At 37.7% G+C, this 24,138-nt stretch overlaps 1 protein-coding gene across 5 annotated transcripts; it reads right to left on the reverse strand.

Annotated features, from left to right (window-relative positions):
- Positions 1 to 108: 108 nt before the first annotated feature.
- Positions 109 to 24,119, reverse strand: TRAPPC11 (trafficking protein particle complex subunit 11). Of its 5 annotated transcripts, none has more exons than XR_014945312.1 (29): positions 23,824 to 24,119; positions 23,088 to 23,257; positions 22,593 to 22,663; positions 21,306 to 21,420; positions 19,592 to 19,691; positions 18,778 to 18,851; positions 18,448 to 18,544; positions 17,541 to 17,674; positions 17,040 to 17,187; positions 16,485 to 16,578; positions 15,113 to 15,192; positions 14,952 to 15,030; positions 14,799 to 14,853; positions 13,242 to 13,387; positions 11,743 to 11,804; positions 11,507 to 11,639; positions 10,728 to 10,858; positions 10,057 to 10,212; positions 9,018 to 9,205; positions 8,235 to 8,383; positions 6,639 to 6,760; positions 5,875 to 5,994; positions 5,423 to 5,488; positions 5,164 to 5,320; positions 4,358 to 4,455; positions 3,578 to 3,669; positions 2,651 to 2,784; positions 2,106 to 2,273; positions 109 to 1,070 (listed from the first exon to the last, which is right to left on the reverse strand). XR_014945312.1 is itself a non-coding variant. In XM_015861452.3 (29 exons), the coding sequence occupies exons 1-29, from the start codon at positions 24,025 to 24,027 to the stop codon at positions 1,026 to 1,028; spliced, it is 3,399 nt and encodes a 1,132-aa protein (XP_015716938.1). In that variant the 5' UTR covers positions 24,028 to 24,119; the 3' UTR covers positions 109 to 1,025. The 5 variants fall into 5 exon arrangements, 1 of the variants encoding a protein (XP_015716938.1); XR_014945310.1 differs by having other exon boundaries at positions 4,358 to 4,466; positions 5,164 to 5,345; XM_015861452.3 differs by having other exon boundaries at positions 4,358 to 4,466.
- Positions 24,120 to 24,138: the final 19 nt, after the last annotated feature.

Raw genomic sequence — 24,138 nt, forward strand, 5'->3', positions numbered from 1 at the left:
TTAGAGCTGTTATTTTAGACTTCAATACCATGAATGCATGTGCCAGCCCATAAGACAGATCACACAGTTATGAAGCAATAGCTTTGGAAACAAGGCAGCTAACAACAGTTTCAGAAGTGCTCTGTTACAAGCTATTTATTAGAACTTCACTTTGACAATAAATAAGATATTCTCCAAGCAAAATGCCATTATTTAGAAAGTTAAACAACTGAAGTTTTCACAATGTTTGTTGTTTGTTCTTTTTAAATATGTACAGGATTTACTGTATTTTAAACACCAGTTCATCTGCAGCTGTACAACAGTAGGATGTCTTTCTTTTAATTGACACAGCAGGGGGCTATCAAGACATCTTCAATCTGGAAGCTGTGTGTGCAAAGTAATTCAAAAGCACGTCAAGTTGAGGTTGGACAGTCCACCTGTTATGAATGAATCTGTGTTCATCAGACCAGATACTGCTGAATTCAAATCCAGATGTATGGCTTACCCAAAAGAAGCGCCTTTCAGATTTACCCTTTTAAACAACTCATAAGCCACTCGATCCCAACAGCACAAGTTGATCACTTTCAGCCTCCTATGCTACTGCACAACCTGTTTTGCCCTCCACGTAAGTGGCACAGAACATATTTTTGTAAAGGATGATCATTTTCAGCGCTGTAAAAGTACAAACCCAGCACTTCAACTTACTATTATGAAAACATCTTTTGGTTTTGGTAAAACAGATTTGTATTTCTTCACTTAAACACTCGAGACATTTCATATACCTATAATGTAATACTTTAAAGAGTTTGACATTCAAAGTTACCTTCAAAATAATGTTCCTGTTAAATAAAGCACCAAGTTTTCCCCATGTTTCTTCCTTAAGGACATTTTATGAAAGACTTAATTTTAAACATCAGTACTGTTAAGAGGTGTAATTAAAAACAAATAATTCTTATGGTTTGATCAAAGCCATGTTTCCAAAGCAAGCATTATATATTCTGTCCAACTTCCCATCTTCTTTAAGTGCAGAGGTGCAAGTCTTGAAGTTATGCAGCTGCAATCGAGTTTTCATCTGCTTGACGACCCTGAGGCTTTAAGAAAGTAAGAAGAGAGTTTTAACAGCCTTGACCTTCTGAATAGTTTATGAAACTACCTTCACAATACATCATGTGGTTCTAGTACAAGTGTGGCACTAAGTCTACCCTTATTTCTAAGGATTTCCAGAAGTAGCACAAATATGGATGGCAACCAACTGAAATTTGAGTTTGGCATAGTCAGTATTTTGTCAAGGCTACAGCTCCTTATGACTGTCCTGTTAAACATCAAGAGCATCTCCATACACATTCAAACAACATTACACAAGGCCTGGCTGATTAGAGCTTTGAGTATTACTGCAGTATGAGAAACAAGAATGAAACTGAAAATTTCTTGGTAAAGTTTTAAGCAAAATCAGAGACTGAGAGAAAAAAGTGCTTGAAAAACAAAAAGGAAAAATGCACTCTTAGAGCAAGGTGCTTTGAGGCCTTGACAACCCCAAAGCAAAAAGCATTCTGAACCCTAAAGAGATTCAACAGGAGTGGTGAGAGCACTGAGCTGTTGAAGAAAAAAGCCTCTTGTGTTGACTTAAGACGACATCTCAACAGCCAATCTAGAAAAGCCACTGATTGACAGCATATGTAAAAACTAAGTTCTACCTATCTCTCTTGGCTGAAATAAAACTGAAATAATGCCAGGCCTGTGTCCTAGAAAAACAGGATTACAGACGCCTGAACAAGTCCAGATCTACTCATATAAACAAACTCTTCAGGTTCTTTGCTTGCTCAGACTCTGACTAAGAAGCAAATACAATATTCTGGGGACTGCAGCAGGAAAACAATCAAGTACTATTTTTACTTATTAACTTTTTTTTAAAGCACAAGATCTGTTTGTCTTGTATGACTGAGCTGTCTTCAGATCCACAGCACTTAAAGAAAATCTAGATGGGATGATTCACTGAGAAGATATGTTTTCAGAAGTTATTTAGGGAGGCGTGGAATACTGCAGTGTTTCTGAACCTCAAATCACAGAGGTTGCTCAACCTCTATGACTTTAGCCTTTGAACATAAAACCACTTCTCACAGTCTTACCTTTACAAAGATATGTGTAGGTATGAATCGTCTGAGCAACTGATTAGTGAAGTTTGGGAATCGCAGCAAGTTAATATGAAGGGATGGTAACTGTTGATATCCAGCCATCAGAGGATAGAAATTGTATAATACTTCCTGTTGGGTGCCAGGAAGGATTCTTAACCGGATCTTTGAAGGGAGAAAAAAACAAACAGATAAATTCTGTGGTAAACAACAGTTTACTATTTATGCTTAATTTATATATTATCCCCAACTTCTGAGCTGGAGGAAGTAAACTATGCACTATTTTCCTCTTTTGGTTAAAACTAACAACTTACACTGAAAGATCATGTTACCTATAAACAGTGTGACGCATAACTCCTAATCAGGCTTCCTTATGACCTTTCTTATAAAGGAGCCTTCATGTATGTGTCCTTCCAGACAGAATTTACCATAGAAACATTTGCAAAATGAATTTGTCATCACTGAACATCAGTGCAAGTTCAATCAATATATTTTTCACTACTAGATTAACCAAAGGATTAAGAAATGTGACATGTTTATACCTGCTTAAGGCCAGAGAACATGAATGCGTCGCTGGGATCCATTGACACCTCAACATCTTGGACTAAACTGGTCTTATTTTGCAGGTGATACCTGACAGGAAGGGATTCTCGAACTCGACCAAATGATGGCAAATCTTTAGGAAAAAAGTAATGACCAAGTTAAAAAGCACAAGTAGAAGTTTCATACACAAAACAGCCAAGCCCAGAGAGCAGTGAAAAGTTTGAAAAGAGATAAAGTAGCAAGGCATTTACTGCATTTCTCAAGAAATTTTCAAGAAGAAAAAAAAAAAAGATCAGAACTTTATTTATTTATTAGGTTTTTCACTTAATATCTAGTTACAAAGCCTCAGCTGTTCACGCTAGTCAGGAATGCTAACTAAAGAGTCAATGATAGAAGATCAGTACAAATGAAAACAAACTGAAGCCATAGGAATTGCGTGTGTGCAATGAGCTCTGCACTACTGCTCTGCGCTCGTGCAGGTCAAGTGCCAAAAGAGAAACAGTTCACCTGCCCGCAAGCAGCTCCAGTTCTCCAGGCTCTTTCTTTCCTGGGAAGCGGCCAGGGTGTGGGTGGATAGAACAATTATTGCCAAAGGCATCTAGAGAAACCCTACTGGGAAGGCTGTGTCAGTAGAGGGAACGTGGCCTCTGTGCTGCCACACAATACAACTTAGTAGCTTTTGAGAGTGCACATTCACACACCTACCTTCCCAATTCTTTCCTATAATTGACGAGTAAGAAGAGGAGCAATGCAGCTGAAATATGACTATTTCTTTCACTAGCTCCATAGAATCAACTGCTAATTCCCCATCTATTGCTACAGCAAATGCAAGGTACAAAATGTGATGCTGCAAAATTCAGCACTCATTTACCCAGGAAGATTTAAAACATTGAGGCAGAAGGTGTATGTTGCCAAATTAACATTACCTGCTTTAACATGAAGGGGAATGCTCTCTACAATCACATGTGGCAGAGTGATGACTGTACTAACAACGGGCACACTTTCCACAGGTGAACTTCTGCAGGAAAAAAACACACACATTGAGAGTTACACAACATGAAGCATTAAGTGAGTATACTAAAAGAACACCACTTATACATGACTAAAACTAAAATTACAGTAATTTCAGTGGTGGGAAAAAAATCTCCTTATTTTGGAAATGAACACAAACAGAGACACTGCATTGAGATAAGAAAAGCAATAGGCAAGTAAGAACACTAAACTGCTCTACATTAAAAAACAACTAGAAGACAGATGTGCCCGAGCATTTATCTTTGAAAATGGAGCAAACAAACCCAGTGTCAAGAGAAGGAAAATATTCATTCAGTTTTCCCATTTTAAAAGTTTGTTCATTTTACTGTCTCTGAATTACTACTTTGACTTGGCTTCAGGTGAAATATTTCATGGTTAGTGAAAACAGAGTGAAAGGCTTTGTAATTGATCTAAGATCATACAAAGAATAAAGCTTCATGGAATGTTAAAACCATAATCATATAGCTTTTGTGTTTTTTTTTGTTTTGTTTTAAAGAAGTGAAATAGGTATTTACTCCAGAGCCTAACCAGTTTATTACTAAGATCCAAAGTCTAAACAGTCTTTGTTACAGGAAGACCCAATTAAAAAAAAAAGGCCAAAAAACACCATCATGCCAAAACCAAACCAGCTGACTCTCCCCCCCACCTCCCAGTCTGGGCCAAGAGCTGCCTACCTCTTCCAGGAAATGATATAGCATCCAGTTGCCACTCCACCACTATTAGTAACTGGAGGACAACGCAGGCAAAAGCACTCGCTGGCACTCTCACCTGTCTGTAAAACAACTATCAGCAAGATTTTGTTTAAAAATCAAGGCACAATCAATACTTCAGACACCATTAAGCCTAAACAGCCAATATTATTGAGACAAAAACATTCAGACAAAGGTTTTGAAGTACCTTGTGAACTACGGCTACACTATACACAAATTCAATAGGCTGTGAAGTATCCCAACACATAAAAGGGTGGAATATACAAACATATGACAGCTTACTTTCTGGACTGCATTGTGAAGATTTTCCATGTGTATACAGAACAAGTATTGGCCAATTCAGAGTTTGTTTTACAACATTTTTTGGCCTGCAACAAACCAAACTCTGTATTTCTCTTCCACAGATGACTCCAAGATATTAGCACATTTTAAAATGAAAAACATACTTATTCAGTAGAAGTAGTAGAATAGAAGAATAGTAGAAATACTGCCTATCTTTTCAAACATATCTACTGGTGCTTTCCCTTTTATCTGTTATATTCAGGATTTTGATACTACCTATCAAATTTACTTAGTTGACCAAGTGAAGCAGAACTACATTTTGAACTTTACTAAAGCTGTTTAAATTGTGTTCTGGCAAATGAAGAAAGTGTTAAGCAGCCTTCTTCTAGAGTCTGATAAGCAAATCCTGTTTGAAAGTCATCCAAACTTAGTTTCAACTTACATAAATAAAATATCCTCATGACAGAAAACAACCTAAGAAAACTTACCATTTTCCACATAAGATTCCAGCTGATCTACCGAGGTCATGGAAGATGACAGCTGTAGCTGGCTGGTTACAATAGTGAGGGGCCAAGGAGAGGCACTCAAGATGTCTGTCATCAGTAAAAATGGTATATCTGCAAAAACTCTGTCCAAGTGCTCCAGCTGTCAAGACAAACACAAGACCTGGCTACTTCTCACTAAACAGGACGTGATTATTAAAAGTGACATGATTCCATAATACCAGCAACTTCTCAGAACACATACCTTTGTGGAGACAAATTTGATGGCAACATCAAAAGGAAATACTGTTTCTATAGTTACAGTTTCATCCTGTGTAGGTAACAAAAGGAGCGAGAAGAAGAGAGGGAATAAGTTACACGCAGTTTCAGACCAAGCAACCGATGTCAAAGGTTACTAATACAATTCTACTTTTAATCATCATTTTAAGTTCTTCCAGGGCAGAATACACCCATGGTTTTATTTTAATGTTTTAAAATTTTTTAGAGGGAATAAACACCAACAATTTTCTATTTTGATTACACTTACAAAGCTGCTCATCCTAAATTAGATTCACATACTGATGACTTTGCCTCCCGCCTCCACTTCCCCATCTACTATGTGCTTTTAAATGTCTTGGAGTTACACTAATAAAATGGAAGAAATATATTCAATCTAAAGACTGAATCTCCAGCAATTGGAGCATCTTTATACCCTACCCGGTGGCATTTGCAGAGGATTTCTTTCCCTTCGACAGTAGTGTTGATCAAGTAAGAGACATAGACAAGAAACATCCTTGCACCAACTGTTCCACATCGAATGTATACTGGTTTTTCCAGCTGCAAAATAAAGGAAATAATAGGAGTCATACTCTATTTAAATTACATTAGTTAGGCCTAAAACAGTCCAAAAATTTAGATCATCTCACCTGAGCCAAGAGAGCAACAGTACAATGGATATTATTCTGACCATTAACAATCTCCTAAACTGCATCATCTTAATCACAGAGTATAAGGTTTTCTTTACAGTAATACAGCTCCTGTTACTTCCCTACTGATCATCTGTTATTTAACAGTGCCAGAAAAGAACCATTACCATGTAACACAATATACCAGACTTCTGGGTAACTAGCCACAATCTCAATTTGGTACAGCATCTGCATATTTGACTCTATCCAAGTTGAATCATACTTCCCGATTCTCATCCATTGCCCAGTAGCTAGTAAATTCAATTAACAATTGAGATTAGCCTCCTCATTTTATATCCTCTCAGATGTATCATCAGCACCAGAATATGCCCTATTCCTGTGTCAGCCAAAAAGGTGATCTAGCTGAAGGAATACCATGCTACAAGTAAACACTGTGCAAACTATGCCATGAGTATCTCATTTGTCAGCTCAGAGAGTGGAAACTAAAGATGCTAGTCTTGTTCTTTGACCCCATTTTCCTTACTGTGATATAGAAATAAGGTTGTAAGCTTTTACCTTTTCCCCTGGTTGCAGATCTCCTACAGGGATATCAGGGAGCAATGCAGGAAAGGAGTCATCACATGTGTCTGTTCCTTGAAGAGTCACTTGAGTTTTCTGAGTCAAGTTGGCATCTTGCCCTAGGATTAAAGGCAGGCTTACATATCTACACATATCCACACAGGCTTACAATCACTGAAGCTTATAAGCAATAACTAAGACTACAACATTCAGCTCAGAAAGCAATACACTAGGAATTAACATTGCCATTTGGTTGAGAGAAGCTTTCTGAAGTATAGACTGAAGGGATCAGACAGCACCTTAAGTTCATTAAATGTAGGGTTCACAGCCTGCAGCTTCCCATTTTATTTAGGCCAGAAAAAAAAAAAAAAAACCAACAAGAAATCCTATCCACAAATTCCCTACCATCCGCAAAACACAACATGATTACATGATCCAAGCTTTTTTTCTGTATTTTACATGAAGTAGGAATTTAAGTTGCACAGTTCTGTGATTCTTACATTCTCAAAAGTACAACTTAATGGTTTAAAATCCTTTTAAAATTATTCTTTCATATCTGCATTGAAAACAGGTGAACAGAGAAAAATGCATAAATCTTAAATGACTCTATTCTTCAGGTAGGGGTCGACTAGAATAATAACATTACTGCAATCACACTGGATAAATTTCAAAGCAAAGTAAATAAAATCTTGCAAAAAAATTCAACTGCAGAAAATATACCATCTTCACTGTTAATGAAGTGTCAAATTCCAATTGTTTTTACTGTAAAATTAGCAAGCTCATAACGATGTTGTATATCAAGTGTTGGAAATCAATATCAAAGGGGAGAGGAAAGGGGAAAAAAAAAAAATAATGAAAGACCAACTGTTATCCACTGCTTTAGGACCCCAGCCCAAACATCAATAAGTTTAAAGAACACTCCACTGACTTGGAAGGATGTGTGCTACTTCAGAGCACTCATCACATCCTATATACTAGTCACTGAAGAAAATATTTCTGCCTTTTAGAATAACAACTACTGACAGGCATACTGATAATACGCATTTAGCCTTCACATCTTGAGAACTGCCAGTAATAGCTGCACCCAGCTAAATGGAACATTAAATATTTGTATAGTTTCCCTCTCACTCAAAGGAATATTGTCTTTTTCACTGTTCCCCAGACTGTGGGGGAGGGGAGGAGGAGGAGGAAAGCGTAGTGGGGGAAGAAGAAAACCCACATAGACCTATTCTTAGAACATATTCATCCAGCTCAGTTTTATGCCTACCTCTCGGCAAGAGAAACAAGTGAAAAATCTCACAGTTTTGATACTGAGCAAATTAAATAAGGGATTAGGAAAGAATACCAAAGCTACCACGCTCTCTTTCACACTTGTAAAACCCCTCTTTTGAGAATGCAACACTACTGACAAGCAGAAGTTGGGATAATCATAACCAAATGAGACTGCTAGCTTTTTTCTTTAACACTCATTGTTCCCAACACTCGGCTTGGCCTTTAATTACTCCAGGAGAGCCATTTACTATAGTTCTCAATGCATAACAGCCAAGAAATTTATTAGGATACTGCTGGATTAAAGAAAATAACACAAAATACCTGGCTTTAAACCTGCAGTAAGCTTAACATCTTTGGCCACTGTCTCCTCATGTGACTCGATAGTCACAACCAAACAGTACATTTCATTAGTCAGGGCAGGAGGTTCATGACGAAGCTGAACAGAAATGTTTGGAACTCTAGAAATAATCCTTTGAGAGAAAAGACTCAGTTATTGTATGTTTCTTAAATAATGAGTTTAAGCAGAGTTTAAAAGAGATTAGAACAGCCTATTGTTCTGATATTTCTGACAGCTACTGGGCTATTCAACTAGGAGACTCAATACTTCTGAGAAACAGCACGATGGCAACAACTTTAAAAATATTGACTGAAAGCCCACTAGAAAGCATGAATAGCTTAGGTTTTCTGCCAGGAAATAAGCAAGTGCCCCCACCAAGAGCAATCTGATTTAATTCTTTTGACTAGATATAGTTAGTGTTAGACCACTTACTAATGATTATTTTCCAACAAAACATACTTTGTGTGTGCATTTTTGTGAGTATGATGGCTCCTGGTTTGCACAAAAATATCGAAAGTCTGCCTAATAGAGTTAGGTGAGGGGAAGAACTAAAGCATACTTGGCATGCTTAGAGATCAGATTAAGGTTTATCTGTACCTCTCACTATCTGGAAGCCAGAAATCAAAGAATTAAGACAGTATCTATCTTATTCCAGTTAAGCAAAGAACTAAGAAATTCACACTAAAGAAGTCCCAACAAGTAGATGATCTTCTAGACAGTGATAAGGACTTCACAGAAGACTCAATAAGTTTTCAAACTTTACTTACATAGTGCTTGCTTGAATAGCCAAACTGTCCCAATGAACTTCATTATCTGGAAGCTTAGGTCTCCGCCTGAAAGAACGGGCTGCCTGCAGTGCTTCTTGAGATGAAGCAGCATCTCCACCGCCTCCACGCCAATTCAGAATCACACATCGGCCAGATTCACTACCCAAGATCAAATCCACAGAGGTGATCTGATAGATAAAAATTTGAATGCATACCGTTAACTTTCCAGTCCCGTGACTTGAGATCACTCATTGTGATCCTTCCAGTCCTCAAAGAGAACATATAAACAGGAGGGGAAACAACTGTTCATGTGCATTGAAAGAAACAGGACAAGAAGGAATGGTTTTAAACTAAGACTGATATCTCGGTTGTATATCAGGTGGAAGTTTTTCACCCAGAGGGTGGTTGCCCGGAGAGGCTGTGGATGCCCCATCCCTGGAGGCATTCAAGGCCAGGCTGGATGTGGCTCTGGGCAGTCTGGTCTGGTAGTTGGCAACCCTGCACACAGCAGGGGGGTTGACATGAGATGATCATTGTAGCCCTTTTCAACCCAGGACATTCTATGATTCTATGATTGTAAAAACATAGACTTCTAACATTAGCACCTTAATTGTACCTGTATAGCACCAAAAAGCTTCTGGTGGCTTTGCAGACTGAAGCCATGACACCTCACTACTACAAAGATTTTACTTAATAAAAACTGTAGAGGAAAAGGCTCAAGTGTGTGCAGTGTAATATTCTCCAGCTTTCTATTCTCTGTAGTTGTATGTACACACACACACACATATATATATACTTAAGAGCAAAAATTATGCATTGCACTTTTTAAAAACTTGGAGTTAAACTTAAAGTTTTATTTTTTGTTTTAGCATTTTCAATAACAATTTTCTGCTTGCTTTTTGACATTCAATTTCAAGAATGAAGTTCAATCATTTGGAACTTCAGTGTCAGTCATAACTGGTGTGAGATTAAAAATAGCTTTGTAGTTTTGAGCTCTTCACAAACATCAGTAAGAAAGGTGTAATATAAAATGACAAACCTCAATCTTCTTCCCTACATCTTCAGTTTTTGCAACAAATTTGAAGGTGAACTTTCTTGTTTTACCAGGGACTAAGCACATTGTTCCTTGTGACGACTGTTCCAGAATATCGCTTTTTTGATAGGCTTCTTCTACCACGCAGTATTGGTTGTAATCCTACAGTGGAAGCATGGGGAATAACATTAGTAACTACAGACTTGAGATATTTGTCAAGAATAATAACAGCACAGCAGATATTAATGCTCTGTGTTACTAGATAAGGCTATAATAGTTCTTAATGTCTTTCACACTGCTGAAGCCAGGCTTAGCAGGTACATCATAATACAATTTCTAGTGAAAAAAAAACATCCATTACATAAACTAATGTAACTTTATGCAAAAACATCAGAAGAAATAAGACATTAAAGTTTCAGAAGAATAATTTTGAACAGTTTCATAGAAGAACAGAGATACCACAGCTAATCAAACGGGATTTGGGAAGTTAACATAATACCAATATAGTAATCAAAAGTGATAATGCAAAAAGAAAATACATATTTCCATCTGAACTTCTAACACAGGTTTTGGAAAGGCACTTTCAAATCATTATTTTTTGTCTGAAAAGGCTAACGAGAATATTCTGCTCTTCTTGCAAGCTTCTATCACTAAAATCAGAAATAAAACAGGATTACCTGATTATTGAAACTGACGCAGAGCTTAGAAAATCTGATAGGATGAGGACAATCAGCTCTTAAGTAAATATCAAACTGCACAGGGACGTCAACGTGAAAACTTGGAGCAAGGAATTTTGCTTTGCATTGCACTAGAATACAAGAAAAGGGTTGTTAAACAACACCACTAAATTCCAGAAGCACTTTTTCCCCCCAGCTATTATAGAAAAGAATTGTTCTGTGTTTATGAAGACGTAAAGCAGATTTGGCTACTGGCACTCTCATAGAAAGCTACATTTCAGCACGTGGTTGAAACTTCTGCAGAGGGGAAGAGAAGTAGATATTGAGCAGAAAAACAAAACCTGGACACTTATGCAGGTAATTCTCTCTCACACCCTCTTCCCATGCAAGGCAGTGCTTTGAACACATTCTTCTCTTTCCTCAGAGTTCTATTTCAAAGCACACAAGAGCAGAAGTCTGTCAAAAAACTAAAAGTTTACTACTTCCAATACATATGAAGGCACAGATGGGCACAGTTGGAAACCAAGAGGATTTCTTCTCCCCCATCATGCATGAAGCTCAAAACAGTTGTTTTCCAGTAGTCTACACAGAGAGTAAGAGATCACTGGTCCTTCCACTGTTTCTCAGTCATTTAGATGAAGAACAGTAGTGCTGACAAGGGTTATATTTCTGCTGACTTCAATACACAATGTATATTTTCTCCTAATGAGTTATTTCAAAGACAACTACATTGACATTTTTTAACTTCCCATACATGTACTGGAAGACTCATTACTTACCAAAGGGTATGAAATCTTGGACTTCTATTGTAAAAACATTACTGCCTGCCAAAGAAACACGATCAGACCACAACTTCTGTGATGCTTTCACAGCAGCAGCATCACAATCAGGTTCGGGATCAGGGCTTTCATTCTGCATCCAGACAGAAGGTTATAAACAACCAAAAAATAGGTTACGAAGCACTGATACTATCTTTAAGGACACAAGGAAGGGTAATAGGAGATTTGCCACTTACCATTAGAACTTTTATCAGATTCTTTTCTATTCGAGATTTCTGATCGTCTTTAAGAGTAGATGCTAGCAAACAAAACAAAACCAAGAATTAAAACACAGAAATATGTTACTTTACTATTTAAATCTTTAAAGTAAACACTTTCGCTCGAATTTTAGAAAACTTATACTCTGAAAAATAAGTCCTGCCCCCCCAATTTAATGCACAGCTATGAAATACTTTGGTCCCCCTTTGAAGTGTTTCTACTTATTTTCATAAGAACAAAGTAAAATATTGTTTGGTTAGACCAGCATTTCATAACATTCCTTGGGATTTTCCCCCAACAAGAATATCTACAGCTTCTTGTTACTGTCATTTAAAAACAGATGAAGTAGAGAACAAATAAGTCTGAAAAGAGCAAAGAAATTCGGATAAGATTAGAAAGAGCAACTCAAGGCCAATTAAAAATAAGTGGTCTTCTCTTGAAAAAAGAATGAAGGTAGTTTTGTTTTAATGATTATTTCTTAATAATGAAGTAGGATAGCATGCCTAGCTAACTGAAGATAAGAAGCCAATTCTACTACATCTAACCTAATACTGCTATTAGTTGGCAAACCAGGGCATGCAAGGGTTATTTCTGTAATGTCAACTAACAGCTACTTTAGAACCAGCTACCATGTAGATACCTTAAGCCATCCTTATTCTCTAAAAGATACTATGTAATATGTATATATTTTAATCAGTAGACTTCCCACAGAAGATTTGATAAGCATATTCATGATTTTGAAGCCCATGAAAAAAAGCAGTGACTTTGTTACACAATGAAAAGACATTTTTCCTTTTAACTGTATTAAATTCCATACCCACATCCCCAAAACTAAGGGATTTTCTATTATTAATGATATAAGCAACACAACTTCCAGCTCCATGCAAAGCTCTGTGCCTCAGATATCCTGATGGGGCCTATTTGAATTCACCAAAATGTTTGGAAAGGAGCTTAAAGACAAGCTGGAATATCTAGTTCTAACACTGTGCTGTGAGCAGGGTTGTCACTCACTAGACCAGGTTGCCAAGGGCTCCATCCAAGCTAGCCTTGAACACCTCCAGGGATGGGGCATCCACAGCTACTCTGGATGGCCTGTTCCAGTGCCTCATCACCCTCTGATGAAAGAATCTCTTCCTGGTATCTGATCTCAGTCTAGCCTCTATTAGTTTAAAACCTTTACATCCTCTGGTATCACTGTACTCCCTGAAAATGAAAACTTCCAGTAAAGGTGTTGGGGGGAGCTACAGGAAAGATGGGAAGGCCATTACAATAGAAGAGCATGGAAACTCAGTTTCCTGCATACAAGAAAATGAGAAATCAGCACAGGCAGATACCAATCTATACATACACACACTTCTGCAGTCTAATATGAAGTAATGTAAGCATTGTGTCTGACAATGCTTTGTCAAACTTCCACGCACATATGTACTTTAATTTTTCCACACAGGCAAACTAAGTACATTTCTGAAGACAGTACCTCTACCCAATAATTCTAAAGAGTACGTTATATAATCCTTTATCTGGGCCATCAGATAGGAACACTTGAGAGCTGTGGTCAGTATGGAAGTGAGTAGAGTCCACCATCCTTCACTGCGATATTCACACATAACATAGTCTAACAGCCTGCAAAGTATTAAAATTGAGAAGAAAAACAAGTTATACACTCCAGTACTTTATGACACTCATTTGTTATCACTAACACAAAAAAAAATTACCTTTACTAAAACAAACACTAGATTAAATCCAAGACAATTACTTGTATATGGAAGTATATATTCCAGTAACCGTGAAATTACTGTAAAGAAATATACAGCATGGATTTTCTGTTTCAGGCTAGAATAACTTTCCCAAGAAAACAGGAAGACTCATCTGTCACTACACAAAGAACAAATAAAATAACTGAACAGACAAGTCATAGTCCAGCATTGTATTAGAAACATGCTTCAGCGCTGGATTTACTGCAAGCTTCCAGGAAAACAAACCCAAGCCATACAAAAGCTCCCTTCCAAACCAAGGAATCTTAACGTTCCTCATGCTGAGATGTTTATTCATACTTCTATGTCCGTCTCCCTTCACGGGTTTCAAGAATCTCCAGCCAACGTACAAGGCTTTATCATGCAAACCTGCACATCTTACTACAGCTTCAACACTGAACAATTCTCACTTAGTACTTTCACTGCAGAGAAGGGATTTTATTTAAAAACAGCTTCTGTACACCTAACCACAAAGGAGTGCTAGTTTAAAACTCACCCTTGTTCACACAAAAATCAGGCTTGAGACAAATTGATCTCATCCTACCCTATTTTCTCCTTTATGTAGCTAACAATTAGTTAACAAGAACACTAAGCACTTCTTCAAGCTCAAACATATGTTTGTTATAAAACATACATATTTTTTCAAACATTTAGAATATGTGATCTTTGAAACGTAATTAAAGAAACATTGAGGAGCTCCAACTTCATATGATCTTGGCTCTGTTTCCCCTTAAAAACACAAAGTTAAGGAACTAAATGAGACACCTTCAGAAAAGACAGCAGCTGTACACCTCAGTGCTAAGCTTTCCCAGTTCTGTATTCTTTAATAGGAAAAAATGACACCAAAAGGAAATCCTTCAGCTAATTATCTTGTTACGTAAAATAAAAATTAAGTCCAGTTTTATATATATATATATAATTTTGTAACTTCAGAGTCTTTACTCCATAATAATTCAATTCAGAAACCTTTACTGCGGAAGTGAGACAGTACTCCATCAGTGAGCCAGAAGTAAAGCAGTAATAAAGACCTGGCCAAAAATGTAATTTCCAATCACAACGTACACTGGAAGCTGTCCTATTCAAGCAACTGACTTATCACATTGCTTTGCTTTCTTCGGTAGAAATTGTGTTGATTGATACACTTCAAAACTCATGCTTTGATTAAACCCAGGTACTAGCGGCATCTCAGATAAGCTTCCAACATTACACCACATCAGTAAGACATGCCATTTCAGTGAGAAAAGCAACGTGTAAAAGAAGCAATCAGGGAAGGTACTCACTTCAAAGCTTTGGCGTAATCTTTAGCAAAGTAATATTCTTCACCCATTTGAACCACTGTTTAAAAATCAAATGAACAAGAAAGATGTATAAGACTAATGCTGGAAGCCTTTGCAAAGAGAATTTAAGATATACTTCTGATTACTTATACTCACTCAAATGACTTTTCATTCTTGGACATTTGTATTTCTTGAACTGCGCAACAGCATTACTCAACAGGGTAATTATCAGCTCCTGACAGATAAAATTAATATTATTATATATGTAATGTTAAGAGTTATGTCAGAAGAGACTTTCTTAATAGAATAAGACTTACTGAGTGAAGAACATTTTTCTCTTTCAGCTGGAGGGATAAAATTCCCATCTTCTCCTTTTCAGGATCAGAAAGATCAAAGCCTGCATAAGACAGTGAAAAATCCATGACACTTGAGCTTTTTTTTCAGGCTCAAAGGGAACTATATTTGCGGAGACACATTTAATACGAGGTCAAGCACAAACACACTCAAATCCTTAAACATTCTGTTTCCTAGGAGATGGATACAACACTAAGGAGTTAAGAACTCATTTCCCTTGTTCTAGAAGGCAAGATCTGGAAGAAATATCTTACATTTTGATCAAAATAAGTGGCCTGAAGCTACCATGTTTTCCTTTTTTTGAGTAAGGCAACCAAGTCTTTAGATTGCATTTATTAATATTTAGCACATGTTAAAAAATTGTAGCTCCTTTCCTATATTATCTCAAGTAAGAATTCAAGCTTACATTTCAAGAGATGGCACACCCTTGCCTGAATCCAGAATTATAAACTGCTTAGCAGGTAACGTTTCTCTTCATCCTAAACCATTTAACCTTGGCAGTAGACTTCATTTTTAAACAGTAACACTTGAAGGTAAAACAGGTCAGACTCAAGTACATACAGAACAGGAAATAAAATCTTCAGAAGACAGGGAAAAAGTTGCAGTGCCCAAAATAGAGGGATAAAGAAATAGGAGACAACACATACTAAAATAAATTAGTCAACCATAACTACATATATATATATATTTGTATATATTATATATATTCATATTTGTTCATGCATATACATGTGCACATTAATAAATATGAATATAAGTTTGAACTTCTTTAGCAGGAAAAAAAATAAATTTCCTTCTTAGAAGAAAATCTAGTCACAATATTCTTGCAATCCAATAAAAAAAGAAAGTCACATAAAATATCTACAGCCGACAGGAACAGATGAATTTATAGCAATTCAGGAACACCTGTTACTTTTGCTGTACCCAATTCTCCAGTGTCTCTTTCCCCGGAATGTGTTCATTGCAGCACATTGACTACAGGTAGCTGAGTCAGCAATAGAAACAGCAGCAGCAGCGCTTCAGTATGGCCTGAGCAGTTTTGCTGAATACCTGATTCTGCACAAGCCTGACAATCTTATAAATAGATAGATATAGATATATATTTATACACACACATATATATATTAGAGAGATTAAACATTTCTTGAGCTTCCAGTTGACATCTGGCAGTATGACACAATGTCACATCACCAGCTAACACAACAGTGAATTCTCAGCCCTACATCTTGCTCTGTAGAGAAGGGATTATATGCTCACGTCTACTAAGCTAGCTGATAGGGTCAGTGAAACAAAAGGTTTGCCAGAACTGAACAAATACAAGACAATAAAACATACTTAATGTTCCCTGCCGCCATGGTCTCTGCCCGTAGAAGTCAAGCACTCCAGTCTGTGTTTCCAAGGGATCCGGGTTGGGATATACCACAGAGGACTGTAAATTAAGCAAACATGGTCAGAAAAACAGATTTATACTTTATTTTAAAGCATTAAAAGTGATCTGATGCTTCAGTACGCAGGCACACAAAAGGAATTTGCTTTAAAACTTAACCTGGCAGTCCACGTGTATAAAAATACTACAGTGTAAGTATAGGGAAGTACACTAGAGAAATAAAACATTACTGTTTTGTATACCCAAAGGTATTTCAACTATTTTAAGCATGTAGCAAAATAATTTGTAATAAGATAAACACTAATTTATTTGATCACAACTAATCTTTCCAATATAAAACATCGCAAGCAATTGCTAATAAGCAGCTGCAAACAAATAATCTTTCCTTTTTTTTTTTTTGTTAATATGTATTGCATATTAATATTCTGCTACCATTTGAGAACATAACACAGGTAATTCACTAATTGGTTACCTGCAAAGCAATTTTTCCCCTCCCAACTTACATCATGGTTACAAAGCATACTTGCTAGTTGCTTCCGTTCCTGAGCGTAGTAGGCAGCTTGTTGGTAGTAGAAACCTGGATTCTGAGTTTGAATTGCTGTCAAGCCCAGCTTAATTGCTTCATCAAATAAGTCACCAAAAGCCTGAAACCTATTAAAAGATTTTTTTTGTTAATAATTAAATTTAGGTACAGAACAACAATATAAACCAAAAGGGGCATTGCAGCTAAAAGTTCCGCTTAGACTTAAGATAGACAATAGACAATGCTTCACTGAACTTTTGCATTTAAGTTCCATAGCTGCACTTCTGTTGTACTCCATTCTTTCCCAATGAAAAGGTAACAACAAACAATCCAAAATAAAAATCATAACACACAGCTTTTATGTACAAGTGCACTTCTTCCTTACATAAAGAGTTCAGAGTTTATCTTACCCAGACAAAACAATGAACTTCAGAAAGTTATACATAGGAGGTAAAACAAATATTACTAAGCAAAAACATACTGTTTAGACATCCAGGCAGCATGCTCAAAAGCCAGTTCAGCACTTCCTATTTTCTTCTTGCATAAGTCTATGTGTTTCCTAAACTGAGCAATTGCATCCAGTGGAGTATTGTGTTGAAAACACAGACGACAGATCTAGAAGAAACCAAAAAACACGAACTATACTAATTTATCGTATTTCTCAAGAGTACAAATAGGATGGGAAACAGAGGAAGAAAAACAGATGTAAAATGAAACCTGAAACCATGTGGCTCTCCATTACATTTAATGTTATTTTTATTCCCTCCTCCCTCACATAATCAATGAAAGAAAATTCAGCCAATTCAGGGTGGAACTGTGGAGCCACTAGAAAGAACATTAACTTTGAAGCCTGTAGTCATTTCAAGAAGGATGATGAAACTTGTAGTACATCCTCAGGATTATTTTAAATGGTATAACAGTACCACCTCACCTAAAACCCCCCAGAATGTCAACAAAGTATGAACTGATTCTTAAAGGATTGCTTTAAAGGGCTATCTTCCTCCTCCAAACAAGGAGTAACTAAACTACCACAGTTTAAGTTTATAACAAAAACACTCAAGAAACAAGAGTTACTTATTTTCATTCCCCCTGCACAGAGAGAGTCAAAGGAGTTTAGTCTTCAAAATGACTGCACCTAAAATTAACTGCAAATCTTCAAGACACTCCTTATCTTCTGCTAAGGATCTTTTTGTGTGGAATTCAGTCTTCACAAGCCTGAGTGTAACTGGTATCACATTGATGGCTGTTTCTAAACTATCTCCTTAGCAAAACAAACAAGAAACCAAAACAGAACACTAAAAGGATTAAACATTAAAGATGCACTAACTAATTAAATTATATACTTATTTGAAGTACAGGCTGTCAAAGTTAAGAAGAACACTTGTTACCTTGTAGTTTATAAATCCTGCCATGGTCTTGATTTCCAGCATGTTTGTTTCATGAGCCCTTAATTCATGTACAAGATTATATGCAGTCCTGTAATTTCTAAGTATAAATACTTAAATTAGAGTTAATTCATACAAGATAATACAATTCAAGAACATGATTACTTACAGCAGTAAACAGTCTAATTGGAGTGTCCTTCCCAATTAAGAAGGTATTCCTTACTTATACATTTAACTAATTTTGCATTTGAGAAAAAAAAAATAAATCTAACACTAAGCAATAGACTGATAATTTGGGGTTGAGAGGATGGGGGAAGATGATACAAGTCTTACTTGAGAGCATTTTGTGTATCCTGCTTCAGCTCACTGAAGAATGCTATTTTGAACTGGTGTCTAACAAATAGAAGCTGCAAAACACAACCAGCACATATCATTCACAATCACCTGAACATGTCTTTTAACTATGAAGCAGATACAGTTAATAGTTTCAGAGGTTTACAGAATAGAGCCATTGACTTCAAAGGCTGACTGTGCAATTATTTCCTAGTTCTCTGTGCCTCCATGACACACAGTAGTAATCAGTCTTCCAACAGACTGAATCTACATTAAGCTTCTCACTCTGGAAAAGGGGAGAAGCTCCGTAACACAAGAATTTCTGCATGTTGCTTCAGAGCATGACTGTTGGACCCCAGTTTCCAAAATAGAAAGAGGGAGACCAGCAAACCTAACAGCAGTCGTGTACCTAAGTAAATATCTGACAAATTAAAAAGCAAAAGCTAAACATCAGATCAAGTATGAAGCTGGTAATGACAGAATTTCCCACAGCTTGATAAGATATTACATTCAAATTGGTTAAATCATATAGATAATTGTTTGTTCTTTTGAAATAGGAGAACTTCATTCTTGGGCTATAGTTTCTCCTTTAAAATGTGAGGTAGATAAAAACTGCAGCAGAACCAATCAAAATCAAAGTTTAGCTTGCAGAAAACAAAAGCAAATTAACTTTCTACACCAAGACAGAAGGACTCTTAAGTTGGATGGCAGCAAGGAGTGGAATAAAAATGTTTAAGCAACAAACAGCCCTTATTTTCCTCTTTCAACATGCAATTCAACTTGCATGATATTGCAAAAATGGAGTAAACGTTACCTGGTGAGTGGTTTTGTTCAAGAATTCCTTATGAGATTTGACTCTTCGTATTTCTGTATAATAGTAAGTCTGTGCATGCTCATAGAATGCGTTTTCCAACCTGCAACAAAGTTGCCCATAAGTTTCACTAAGTTTCTCTCACATAGAAGGGATCTGAATAACTTCTAAGTAAGTTACTTTAAATCATGTTTATGTTACGGTTGGCAAAAGTGCTTGAAATATTACTACAGTCTTCTGAAAGTTACCACACACTGTAAGTACATGCAGACAAAAACTCTTCACACAAAACCTCACGGAGATGTAGCACGAAACAAAGTAGCTTTGAGATCCTCATGTACTGATTACAACAGTCTCTAATATTTAAGGTAAGAAATTCAATTGAAAAGCTGTCAGGATTTTACAAGGCAGTAGAAAACGGAGATGAGTCAGTCAAAGCAAGCAAACCTTGCAGAGGTTACTGAGGTAAGTCTTAATAGGTCAGAACCTTTCTTGTCTGGGCTAGATGGGGGAAAGAGGAAAGGAAGGAAGGCAAAAGGCTGTAAAGTGTAAGAAGATAATGAAAGTACACTAGGTTTCTATCCAAAGAACAAAAGCTACCTGGATTATAAAAGTGATGGTCAAGCTTGTGTCCACAAGATAAGAGCCTAATGACAAGTCACAGGGAAAGGAGAGACAAAAAAGCCCAGAGCACTGAATACAGTACAAAGCGAATGAGGATGTAAGAGGTATATGCTGCACAATCAGGACAAGGAGTAAAATCAGCCAGAGCAAGAGAAGGTCAGAGAACAGGAGATAAATACATTCAGTAGCAGAGCAACACAGAGAGAATAAGGGATGAAGTACCAGACCTGTGATTTCGCTAAGGAGGGATGACTACAGGCTAAAGGAGATCACAACTCAAGTTCTATTTGCCACACAACAGAGGACATGGATGGAAACAATGGAAGGGAGCACTGAACAACAACTATGAGTTCAGACAAAAACATCAATTTAAAATGTCAATACAACTAGAATCAGAAACTCTGTACATGGATATATAGTCCACTGTTTGTTTATTTAATGTTTATAAAGAACTGTTAATCCTTAACAATGTAGCCCTGCCTTCAAAAAGCTGGAGACAGTTAAGAATTGCCTTAGCTTGAGCTTGTGTTTTTAGACTCTTCCCTGCTCTGTTATTTGAAAAGCCTTGATAATTTATCTGAATACAATAAAATAAAAAGCATGATGAATGTAAAAACAATGCCAAAGACAGTATTTGCACCCAAAGAAATACTACTTAATACAAATAGAAATAGATAGCTTTACTGCCAGGAAGTGAAGGTGGCAAAGAGAAAAAAAAGTGCAAATGTTCGCTAATAAGAGTTACACCTAACAAAACATCTGTGGGGAAAAAACGTTTAGAATGAGCACTAACAAAGCCATGAAAGAAGTAGATTAGTCTGCTTTGCCTTTATCTGACATGAAGAAGGGAACATCTTGGGATACTTAACAATATTCCTTTGGAAGCCCACAGAGCAACATCTCCAACATCATAACAGACTTATTTAGAAAGGGGAGAATCCAGGAGACGCATCAACTGAAAGAATTCCAGTGAACAGATGAAACATTCACTGCTGCTCTACAGCAAGATTGCCAGACAGCCATTGTCTCAACCTATCAACTCTCACCATCTCCATTGCCACACTGAGCAAAACAGTGATTTACAGTCACTTACCTTATAATATAGCCAACAAGATGATCAGTGTGAGGAAGCACAAAGAGGGATTTTCCAGAAAGATCACACGCATTACATAAGGCCGCTGCCCTCTCTGATGCAATAACATCTTCCCCTAGTGAAGGTAAGAAAACCATAGGTAAACACTATGTGGTGCTGCAATGTCAAGCGACCTCTAAAACTTTGATCAGTGCAAGGTACAAGAAAACCTAACACAGACAAAATAAAGGCCAAATTCCTTCTTAGTTCTTCCTGAATATTACATGCTTCATCCAGTGGGCCATATTACACAAACCTTCTAGGAGCGGTTTATCTAGCAACAAGGCATAAGGATGACTGTTCCTTTCCTTAAATTTCTGAACTGCTTCTTAAAATTGAATGTCATCTACCATAAGTAAAATAATAGCTTGTCTGACACTGTAAAGTACACACCTAGAGCTGAAACAGTGGTACTAGAAAAGCATAAGGTTAAAACACACCAAGTTTCACAGCCCCACTTTGACTCGTGTTTTTTCTCTACATTTCCCACTTTGAATCTTGATATTAAAAGGCTTCTTCATTCCTACGTAAAGGACAATGGATTTTCTTCAAATCCACAGAAGAGTAGCAGCCATCTGAGAAACACAGCGACCTCCCCACTACATCTAAAGTTGATGGAGGAAAGGATCAGTCAAGACGTGACTTCTGCAGCACTTACCTCTATCAAAAAAAGTTCTTGCTCAGAAGGAAAACAGCAAGCATCACAGATTACTGAAAAGAAGACTCAATTTCTCTACTAACATGTATATGTATTTTGCTTAACTTCACTCAGAAACTGCACTCAAAAAATAACAACACACCAAGCAGAAAAGCACCTCTCAATGCTAGCTGAGAATGCATGAAAAATCACAAGCTGTTTTCTTTTATGCTTCAAAGTTTTATTGATTAATACAGAGTTCAACCAAAGGCTTCTTCAGTCACACCCAGTTCTCAGTGCTTTTATTTTTCCTTCATCTCAAGTAAGCTTTAAAAATATAACTTACTATGAAAACACGTTGTTATGAGCGTTATACTAACAAACCATTTTTGATACATTGTATCAAGAGAGGGACCAGATCTGAGATTAAGTAATTAAACATGTGAAACTTTCATCCTTAACCAACTGCACTTAGCACCACCTCCCTGCAGCCTCAACGTATGTTGTGTATGCAGATGATATTACATTAAGAACAGCACTAAATGCAACAAACTAACACCAGCCTTTCTGAAAGAGGAGATAATCAAACTACATACAAAGCTTCCCAGTACCTGGAGGTAACGGAGTTTTTTTCTGAATCAGGACCACAGCAACTTTTGTATTTCTTCCTTGCAAACTTTGCCTAGAATAAAGATAACACAACTCATTAAGGCTTCACTTCATATTAGTGAAGAATCAGATGAAAGTTCCATTTCAGTCTACATGGAAGCAATGAAAGCACACTACATAAGAAATCAAATTGAACACAATACACCACGTCATCTACAGAACGTGGTGTTCATCTCTTCATTAAGATAGGGGAAAAAAAACATATTGAGTTTAACAAACAACACTTTAGAAGCTGTTATTACTTAAGTGACTTTTCCAAATAAGCCAGACAAAAAAATGCCTTTACTTTTAGCTGCACATTAAAAAGAAAACTCTAGATTCCCTTAATTTGCAGATAAGCAGATTACATCTTTAAGTGTTTTACAACACAGAGAAGACTCCAGAATTTACGTTTCATCAATAGCTTCTAGCACCTTACAAAGGAGGTAGAGCACTACCTGACAATTTCAACCCGAGTGGCACATTCTGACTGCTTTTCTTTCCACTGCGGCTCATCCCAGTCCAGTTCATAGAACACCACCACGAGAGCAGGAACTAAATTCAGGTGCTTGTTCATCCAACCCGTCTTCAGGATCCCTTTTGGAATATACCACTCATAGGAGGTCCTCTAAAAACATTGAGGTTATTAGAACAGGCTACTAAATCCTTTTGTTATAGGGAAAAGAGGAACTGGCAGCAATTTTTTTGGCATTTGAGGCTATGTTTATTATCTTCCCTTTGAGATCCTTCCCTTCAAGCAAGGCATATCTCACCCCCCAGCAACAGGGCCCAACATTGCGATAGCACCAAACAAACAACAGGTACCAGGTAGACTTGGCTTAAGTTTGGCACAGAGTCATGGAAGTGTACAATAGTTTGGGTTGAACTGGACCTTAAAGCCCCTCCTGCTGTGGGCTGGGTGCCCCCCACCAGCTCAGGTTGCCCATGGTCCATCCAACCTTGTGTACCTCCAGGGATGGGGCACCCACAGCCCTGCACAGCAGCACCACTGAAGTACACCCTCATTGCATCCAACCTAAGCCTCCCCCCTTTTGCAGCTCAAACCCCTGGTGCTGTCACTGCGCTCCCCGATGAAGGCCCCCTCCCCACGTTTCTGTTGGCTCTCTTTATGTACCGGCAGGCCCGGAGCCCTCTCTTCCCCGCTCCCAACCAGCCCGGCTCCCTCCTCGGTACCTTGGTCCTGCACTTGGGGTACTCGTGGTCTCCGGGCAGCACTTTGAAGGAGATGGGGACGCGGTCGGCCCTCCTGTTGGCGCAGAATGCATCCCACACGGCCCTGTGCACGGCGTTGTAAACCACGTCCAGGCCGGTGAGGGTGACGAAGGCCATGGGCCGGCAGCACAGCTCCACCGGCAAGTCCCATTGGCTCGCAGTCATCCTGCTGCCCGCTGCCCTCAGAGGCCGAAGCTCGGAGCGCCCGGCGGCAGCGATGATCACGGGAGGCGGGGCGGGCCGCCGCCTCAGGAAGCAGGTGCCGGCCGGGTGACT

This window comes from Coturnix japonica, chromosome 4, assembly GCF_054131305.1.
Source record: "Coturnix japonica strain WE chromosome 4, WE-NBRP24, whole genome shotgun sequence".
Lineage (NCBI taxonomy): Eukaryota > Metazoa > Chordata > Aves > Galliformes > Phasianidae > Coturnix > Coturnix japonica.

Excerpts from the sequence above, each read along its gene's own strand:
- TRAPPC11 (XM_015861452.3), bottom strand. The coding sequence starts at position 24,027 with ATGACTGCGAGCCAATGGGACTTGCCGGTGGAGCTGTGCTGCCGGCCC. Across the intron at positions 17,675-18,447 it reads CAGGATTTATAAACTACAAG|ATCTGTCGTCTGTGTTTTCA; the intron begins GTAACAAGTGTT and ends GGTTTCTTCTAG. Across the intron at positions 16,579-17,039 it reads GTATGCTTTGTAACCATGAT|TCCTCTGTGGTATATCCCAA; the intron begins GTAAGTTGGGAG and ends CTTAATTTACAG.